The sequence below is a fragment of the Dendrobium catenatum genome, unplaced genomic scaffold (genome assembly GCF_001605985.2).
Source record: "Dendrobium catenatum unplaced genomic scaffold, ASM160598v2 fragScaff_scaffold_283, whole genome shotgun sequence".
NCBI lineage: Eukaryota > Viridiplantae > Streptophyta > Magnoliopsida > Asparagales > Orchidaceae > Dendrobium > Dendrobium catenatum.
In genome coordinates, this window is record NW_021318745.1 from 739,685 (window position 1) to 749,639 (window position 9,955).

At 31.5% G+C, this 9,955-nt stretch overlaps 1 protein-coding gene across 1 annotated transcript; it reads right to left on the minus strand.

Annotated features, from left to right (window-relative positions):
- Positions 1 to 262: 262 nt before the first annotated feature.
- On the minus strand, positions 263 to 6,855 carry LOC110102065 (methyl-CpG-binding domain-containing protein 11). The gene is made up of 2 exons (XM_020830238.1): positions 6,517 to 6,855; positions 263 to 1,206 (listed from the first exon to the last, which is right to left on the minus strand). Exons 1-2 carry the CDS (start codon positions 6,838 to 6,840, stop codon positions 529 to 531), a joined length of 1,002 nt encoding a protein of 333 aa, XP_020685897.1. The 5' UTR covers positions 6,841 to 6,855; the 3' UTR covers positions 263 to 528.
- Between the last annotated feature and the right edge of the window lie 3,100 nt (positions 6,856 to 9,955).

Consider the following 9,955-nt stretch of genomic DNA (forward strand, 5'->3'; position numbering starts at 1 on the left):
CTAAAGATAACAATACAAGTTTTTAAAATAAGATTATAAACATAAATAATTACAAAATTATTAGCATCAATATTAACAGTTTAATATTCCTGAAACGAAATATTATTATGTTTTATAATTTAACCATTTAAATCATTAATAAAAATACAAAAATGTTATTCTTACTAATAAATTTTAAAAATACTATATCAAACATAAAAATCTATATCAAGCAAATTTTTACAATCATTAATTAGTGAAGAAAATTTTCTAGCTCTATCTCTTAGCAACTAATACTTCTAATTTCAGTACAATCATTCATTCAGAACCCAAACAGAGTGTATATACAAACACTGATAGACACCACTTAAAGGCATAAGGCACAAACTAATAAGCACACACAGATACAGAAATTTACTATAACATAAACAAAGATCTCCAGAAGTTAATAATTGGTAAATACCAGTTGACAGCCAATGGTCTTTTCCCCTTTACACCTTAAGCTTATTTCTTCACTACAGCTAATTCAGTCTGGTCTGGGAATACATTTCAGCAGCTCAAAGTAGGAGCCAGATGTTGCTGAGCTTCGATTCGAACGGGTTGCTTGAAGCTCTGCGGCTTCTGCAGTTCATCCTTTTCCTCTGCGCTTTTGATTTCGACATCCTCGGCGACATTCGAAGACCGGTTATCTTCTCCAGTATTAGTTTGAAGCTCATCAAACAAGTTGGTCACAGGCTGATGAGTATCTGAAACTGGTTTTGCAATGTTTCCTTCATAATCAATCTTATCAGAGACTATCCCATTATCTTGCACAGTTATTGCCTTCTCATCTGGGTTCTTTTCCTTATTTTTATACTCTGCAGGAGCAGCTTCAGACATTTTTGTATGATTAGCTTCCTCGAGTGCTCCATCTTTGTTCTCTGGAGTTTCTTCTGGAGCAGCTTCAATATTTGGATTATTCTTAGTAGGTCCTGATGATGATCTCCTGGATCGTTTTTTCTTTGGTTGAGGTTCTGGTGGAGAAACTGCCTTTGCCTTCTCACTGATTCTTGCGGATCTCCTGGGAGTTTCAACACTTGTGCTCCAATCAAATTCATGTAATGCAGGCGCACCAGAATGGGATTTAAGGTATTGCTCCAGTTGTTTTCGATTGATTATTTCCTCTCCAGTGGGCGCAATGAAAACAATTTCATTTTCTTTGGATCTAACACTTTTCTTAGCAGTAAACTGCAGGTGGAAAAGTAAAAGCATGGATAAAGCAGCTTGGATTTACAGAACATATAAGTATGACAAACAAACAAAAACACAGCAATTTCCTTAGTTGTGTCATAATATTATAGACAGGAAACAACTATACTTAATTAGTACAATATTCTTTAATTTGGGTTTGGCATATTTAAAAAGCAAGTCTCTATTTTAACCACCCAACTTCAACTCAAGTAATATCCTCTTTCTTCTATATAATGGATCCAAGATATTTAAGCATATCACACCTAAGTATCACTTTATATTCTAATAAAATGAATTAAAAATGATTAAAATTGCAAATAATTGTTCTACTAATCAGAAATCTTTTATCTTTCAAACATATTCTCCATTATTTCGGTTTTTTACAAAATTTAAAAGAGGTCTCACCAATTAGAACAAGACATTTCACAAAAAAACTACATCTGATTCTCTTCTTTTGAATATCTTTGGTATGAATATACACAATCAATATAAAAAAATATATGAATCAAATGTTGTTCGTTAATGTAATCCAATTATGTTTGCAAATATTTTGTCAATTCAACTACTAATTTAGACAACGCTCTAAAATACACCTTGATAACATCAAAATATCTTTGAAACAAAATGTATTCCTTAATACACACATGATTAATTCTAATGGAAATAAAAAATCAAATGAAGATCCTTCTTTCGAACACTATATATACATAATTGCATTCACTCAAAAATTGCCTCTATAATTGATCTTTTGGATCAGAAATTAAATTGATTATTTGATAACAGTTCAGTTTTTCCTAATTTTAATTCCATTAGTCTCTCCCTAACTTTAATGAGTAGCTTCTAAGTTTAAATTTAATGTAATTATCACAATCTTAAGCATCTGGTATAGTCTTAATTATTGGCACCAAAAATGCTTATTCTCCAATCTTTTGGTATCTAATAAAAAATTTGTCAATCAAACTAATCTAATGTCTCGCTCATAACTATTCAAATCTCAATACATATCTAATCAAAAGCTAAAATTTTATCTTTACACGTCATTTTCAAATCTAACTCATCGTCCATTACTTGAATCAATCCACCATAGAATATTGTATTAATCAGCTCATTATCCTCTTCCAAAAATATTAATTCTATAAATCTCATTCAACAATTTCTCAAAATAGCACTTTGGTCTCCCCTTTAACTAAGATATTTTTATCAACGTGTTTAAGGCATATAACTTGATCAAACTTATTAATCTCTTATGTTTTGTCCTGGCTATTTAATATCTCTTTCTTCTTCCATGATATATAACTTATTATGTAAATCAGTAAATGCTCTTTCTTTTGCTATGAAATTCACCTCTTTTCATGACCTCTAGTTACAAGTCTCCATGATATTTTTCTCCATTCCTCAAAAGCAACACCCTTTTCCTTACAATAACTTTTTGTAACACTCTCTCCACCATTTTTCCTTAATTATGTCTGAACTATTCCTAAATTCTAATAAAAATAAATGAAAGAATATATAAATTACATCCTAAAGATGAAAGAGACAAATGAAGTCAAATACCACAACACTTCACATCTAATTGGCAAAATTCTTATCCAACTCCACGAGATGGAAATTTCTCATCAGCTATTTTTGCCACTCCCGTGCTCAAATAAAAAAGATTTTGGGTTTACCTTAGGTTGAAAGCAATTATTAGCCCGAAAAAAATATAGCTAAATTTTAGAAGTCCCTAAATATATAGGAAAAATAAAGGCTAAGATGGCGGCGAAACTGATTTATTACAATCCAAAGAACAGAATGAAATCTCAAGATATAGTTGGCATTGGATCCTGCCAGATGAATGACATTCATCCACATTAATAGACAGAGTAAGAAAAGCTTCCCATCATGAAAAATTGAAAATGACTAAACTTCTTAGGAATCTAATTTTCAACGGAGATCTTACCAGGCTATTCAGGATTGAAATCTAGCAGTGTAGTGTAGCAGGATGACTAGGTTTTTTTCTGCATAAAAACAAATAACTCATCGAAAAACAATGGGTGCGAAGAAAGATAGAATCCTGGTGGATCTTCACGAGATCTTGACAAAGCAAAAGCCAAGAGATAGGATGAAGGCAAAAGAACTAAGAGCGTTGGCTCTCATACCATGGTAGAAAAAATAAAACTCTACATCTTTATTTGAATATCTAATGGCAATACAATATAAAGCTTAAAAAAAACAATAATAAGGAAAGTACAACAAAGAAAAATATACTCCATAATCACAATATATTAAAAGATTAAATACTATGAATTCTAAATAAATATTGAACATATGTGATCTTTATTAATATGGTAACCTAATAATTCTAATAATTCAAATATCATGATCCTTTAATGAGTAGTTAACACTCAGAGCTCAATTTGAATCTCTAACGGTTCAAAAGGACACTGCATTATCTGTATTACTCCATCTACACAAAATTCTAGTGTCCTGTTTAGTTATTTACTTATATGATAATATATTCTTAAAGTGTAAAATGAAAGAAGAGAAACATAACTTATGGTGACATGCAGAAACCGGCACTGATGCATATGATTGCCTTCTCTTTCAGCTTTAGTCCTGAAATCTGAGCATTCTCAATCAAAATTCCATAGTGGATAAGGCAAAGAATATCTTTCTGATAAATTTTTTTTCTTGAATATGGACAAGCTGAATCAGAAAATTGAATTCCCAACAGGAAACACCAGCATTAATCTAACATTTGAAAAGGCAAAACAATCTCCATTTGATAATACTTTTTCTTGGATAAGGACAAGCTGAATCAGAAAACTGAACTCCCAAAAGGAAATAGCAGCACCTAGACTAATAGGTTCATAATAAACATTTTAAGGGTTCATTTGCGATAGCTTTCTTAATGCTTTATAAAACAGTATTTTAGTTTAAAAAAATTATTAGAATTTTTTTTACTAAAAAGCTATTTTAGAAAGCAATGATAAAGCTGTCCCAAATGAAACCTAAATTAGGAAACAAATAAGCTTCCCTGCAAGCAAAGACGCCCCAATGCCAAATACAAAGACAATACAAAATTAGTACGTTAATTAGGACTAGGAACACGTTCTTTTTGACTTTGATTGGTATTCTATGAGATCAATCATCATTATTAAAAACTTAGAATAGTTCATATTTCACAATTCTAAACCTCATATCAGATATTGAAGTTCCAACAATACATGAGTTCTCTTTATAAAAGCTTTCTGCCATGAATATGTTGGCTTTAAGATCTTCCAAGTTACGACATCATTCTTCATAAAAACTTATCAAGAAATATATCATTAAAAAACATCTTAAGATAACTGACGTGCACCAATCAATGTTTATCTAAGATTTTCCATGTTAGAAAAAAAAACATGAAGCAAAAAGAGAACTGACAATTCCTGATAACCATTTATGTTCTTAGGAAATCTCCATCTCGTCTCTTCTAACACCAGACCTTTTATCCACTTCCATAAAAGTTTCCAACATACCCAAGATAAAATTTTGATAAGCTTTTGTCATGAGAAAAGAAAAAATAATGTTTTTCTCACAAACAGAGCGAAAAAGTGACCCTAAACCGGGAAATAAGTTTGATAAGCTTTTATCCTGGAGGCTCTGAAAACCTTCATTCAGCCTAATTGGCATTGAATTAATTAAGTAAATAAAAATGAGATTTAACCATCTCATATCAAAGCAATTGGGATTCCTACAAGCTTAAATTAAGCAACGGGAACTATGGCATCAAAATGGTACCTTAATTCATGTTAAATGGGTTAAAAATACTAAGAGATCATTTTCTTCAAAGAATGTTCTAACCTCCACATAAAGGGATGAGATAAAGAAAAATATTTTCCATTTAAAAAGGTTTGGGATTACAAAACTAACTTCACAAATCACACATGCAAGGAGAAATTTAAACAACAAGAAGAGATAGAATTAGGTTGAAAATGATATCATAGGAAAATCTAAGATCTTTGCATACCACTTGAAAAATGTAGAAAATCTTATCGGTTCCGCAGGATGCTAATATAACCATACTATGGTTTCAAGTTAATTCCGGATCAGCTTTTACAAAATTGTTTAGGTGAAGTTGCATTCAACTTAACTATAATTGATAAAACTATTGAAAACAATGTTCTAGCATCTCATTATTACAGAGATTATTTGGGTGAAATCTTTAAAAAATGAAAGAAACCAGTTCTATGCAAACCACGGGCTATCCATGGTCAAACAAAGAAGCACGAACTATACTGGTCACATGTGCCAAATATATTTTTCCCTCCACATACTTCTTCAAAAACACCTTTTTGTTTATAGAGCTATGAAAATTTCATACTGTTCTGAAGCTGACAAAATTTGCTCTCTAACAGTCTAACATCTATGTTTATATAAAACTCTGCTGCTAGCCTACAAAGAGATAGATTGAACTTAAAGTAATCTCATCTTCTTCGCTAGATAGCCAAAAAAAATAAAATGAAAAAACTGCAGTAAGACCAGTATAAAAACTAGCCCATTCTTACACTTCTATCAAGGAAGAATACAATTCCATTTAAAACACTCAACTATAGAACTTAAATCCATAGTTGACTAATCATCCTAAATTACACATGTTAGACTAATCAATCCTACAGAGGAATATTCAATTTCATAAAGAAGGTATAAGGGGAACAGCACATGTTAGACTAATCATCCATAAATTACAAATCCACTTCGTATATTCAGACCATCACACAGTCTAATGAAGATATAACTTAAGAAGCAAAGCAGAAATCCTCTATCTAATTAAAAAAATTTAAAAGGCTAAAACTTGCCATCCCTTGAGTTAAATAGGAATTTCCTGTCGATAAGAACAACAAAAACCGTTGACTTAGAGGAAGAAACAGGAATCATCCCTCTTCCGATAAATCCACGATTCATAAACAGAAGTACCAAAATTTTCTGGTATAACAACTCGAGCAACATGAACTAGCTGAAGAAAAAAAAAACACTCCTGCTGAAGAATTCTAGACAACCTTGAGGATAATCAACTTATTAAAGTAACCTAAGCTATCAATCAAGTAATTCCAATATCAAAACCGTTTGCTGCATATAATAAAAACCTTAATTGGAAAATACACTCCACTGAATCAACAAAATCGAAATAAAATTAAACCAAACAAGCTACCTTAGAACCAAAAGTCAGACCGACGAGAGCAAGTTCCTAATCCAAAAAAAAGGTGCTCCAAAAAATCTCTGCAACGAGAACAAAAAGCAAACAGAAGAAAAAACAAAATACAGAAAACGAAGAAAGGAACCGACCGTCTTCTTCCAACCCACAGGCGCCGGGAGTTCAACGGCAACAACTTCCTGCTCCCCGCATCCTTCTCCGCCGTCGCCTGAGGCCATCTTCCGATCCCGTAGAAACTCAGCTCCCGAAATGAGGAAGAGAGACTGAGAACAGGATGATAAAGACCGAGAACAACCGACGAGCTCCCGCAAAATGAGACCACACAAGCCTGAAGTAAGAATTTTCGCCGCTGAGTTCAGAAGCCGTCCGATCGACGAAGTGAATATGACGGCTAGCAATGATTGATCGCTGACATCGTTTTCCAAGTCAGTTCCTTCAATCCAACGGCTGTTCATACGAAGTAAATACAATCGTTCGAGTGAAAGATGGCCAAAGTTTCTATCAGGCCCTTTGTTATCCTGCTGCTACTTGAGACGGTTCAGGAATTTATTATTTAGTGTTCGTTAGATCTGCTTTGACAAGTGTGCTTCAATCATGAATCGGACACGTTATTACTTGAAAAAATAAAAAGAAAATACACATCGAAATTTTGATTGAGAGCTTAGATTTTCAATTAAGAGTTTTTGGATTTTAGTCTTTTTATTTGTCTTATATGTATGAGTTTATCTTAAATAATTTAAATATAAAATTAAATAAATAAATTCTTTTTAAAAATATCATTTTTTTAATTTTTTATTTATTTTAAATGAAATTAATATATAAATTATTGGAACTACATTTATCTCAAAATTAATTAAAAAAGAGATTTTTACATACTTAACACCTAATCTTCTATATTTATTAATATACCACCTAAAATCACTTTTTTAATCAATTGTAACAATCCGTTAAAACTTTCCATCAAAAATCACTATCAGAGACTGTCTTCCAGTCAATGACATTCTTTCACAGTGAATACAAATATCTCTTCGCTTTACTAGGAAGAATTATTACGTCCTCCGACGGATGCAGAGGAAGATTCGGTCGTAGGCAAAATCGCGGCCATATACCGTGTGTACCGAGTTTTTCAAAAACTCGGTACACCACGGTATAGGCGCGATTTGCCTTACGACCGAATCTCTTCCTCTGCGTCCTTACACCGAACCAAATAAAACCTCCTTTACTAGAGTGGTAAAATAGAAGAAAAAAAAATTTATGTGGTATATTAGTAAATATAAAAATTTAGATGTTGAATATATATTATCAATAATTTTAGATGTTATACATGTAAAATCTCTTTAATTTAAAATAAAATAAAATTATCATAAATATATAATTTTATAGATAATTTTTTGGGATGAGTTAATATATTATAATCTATTTAAAATTTTTCAGTAATAATTTTATTATATCGCGCACGTATCGTACGGTTAGGATGCGCTCGGAGGAGAGTTCGGTGCGGGCACGTGGATGTAAATTGATCGGTATCAGAATGGGAAATCGTGGAGTGGTGGAAGCGACACTGATGCGATAATTAAAAAGGGTAAAACGAGAAGCGTACGGGAAGGCGCATAAAAACAAAGCTTTATATATTAATTGAGTGCGACGTCATCTGCGTTCGCGTTCTGAACTGGCACGGCATCGTTAACATTAATAGCAGCCGCTTGCCGCAGAGAGCTCAGTGGGCCCACCCTTCGCTTTCAGAGACCTTATCCAAATTCACTGTGGATTCCTCTAAAAATGAACGCAAAAGTCTATGCGGGTTTTTACCTATTGGAGCTCATAATTAGATCAGATTATTATCCGTAGGTTAGATCCTCATTAATGAAAACAAAAAAAAATTCTCAAAATAATATCTAAATTCTTTGTATATGATTTCATTATATTTTATTTGAAATAATTTTTTATATTTTTAAAAATAATTTTTAGTATATAAAAATTTATACTAAACCGATGTTTTAAAAAGTAATAAGAAAATTGTTCTAAATAAAATTTTAGGCTTCCTTTGGAACGGTATTTTTACTCTTTTTTTAAGCAACTTTTTAGTACAAAAATTTTAAATAAAAATTTTTGTACTAAAAAGCTTCTTTAGAAAACATTAAGAATGTCGTTCAAACAAAGAAGACTTTCAGCCTGGACATTAAAGCGACTTTTTAGTAAAAAATTAAGATTTTTTTTTTACAAAATTCGCTTTAAAAAACAGGTCGAAAGTCATCACAAACGAAGCCTTAATGGCTTAATCTCAAAATATTATATTGCCTTAATTTAGCTCCTCCAAAGTCATTTTCTCATATTATAATTGTAATAAAAAATTGTTCTCAATTTAGTCTAATGACTTCATAAATTTAATGCCAATTTAACCCTCAAAAAAATATTTGAGTCAATTTTGCATAAACGTTGAACTAAATTGAAATAACATTATAGCTGGGACTAAAATAGTTATTTAAAAATTGTTAGGGGACTATTAAATTTAATCTTTAATAAAAAAAGAATTAGTAGACAAACATAATTCCCAGATTTTTTTTTTTAAATAATCATATAGAAAAAGAGTGATGTGATCAAATGAATTTACTATGCTTTTTATTAAATACTTATTTGTCCACTAAAGTCATGGTACAGCCGCAGGAAAGACAACTATTTGATCTAAATTTATTTATATAAAGTTTGGACAACTGGCGGACAACGAACAAGAAGAATGAGAGGTTCATGCTTCAATCGGTTTGACCTGTCGAACAGGGGTTGAACTGAATGACGTAATAAATAATATAAAATTAACATAATAATAATGACAATTTATTCTTAAAAATTTTATAATTCTAAGAAATTTTAGACTAAAAAATAAATAAAATTCATACATATAATATATTTACATATTTTAAAATTAAATATAATTATTATTATATTTATGTTATATATTTAAAATAAATAATTACTAGTTTTAAAGTTAAATATAAATATTTTCAATCTTCGTTTTTAATTTATATTTAATAAAAATTAGTTTATATATAAATAATTGCTTTTTATGTTATATGTTTAAGCATAATTTATATATAAAGCCACCGAAAAATTAAATATAAATATTTTTTACGGTCTTTTCTAGCAGAAAAATATTTTCGATGGTTTTCCAGTGGAATAAAGCCACCGAAAAATTAAAAAATAATTTAAATTAAGTTGCCCCACACTGGCCCGCCTTACTATTTGTTGCCCGCATGCACAAACCGCCAGCCCACACAGGCCCAGCAGTCCGCCTGACCACGTCGCTGCCTGCCTTTACTAGCCTGCAAGCCGGACCAGACAGCACAAGCCTAACCCAGCCAACCCGACTGTGCCCACTACCCCGCCAGAATCGATCCGCAAGCCTGACTGCCAGCTGCCCGCACACTTGCCCGCCCAAGCGCGCTGCCCGAAATTCAGGACCTAAGTGTGTGGAATACAAAGACTCAACCACTTTGTTTTGGAGTAAAATATGTCATATTACATACTTTTTTATATTTTAATAATACAAATACAAAAAATTTAAATTTAAAATAT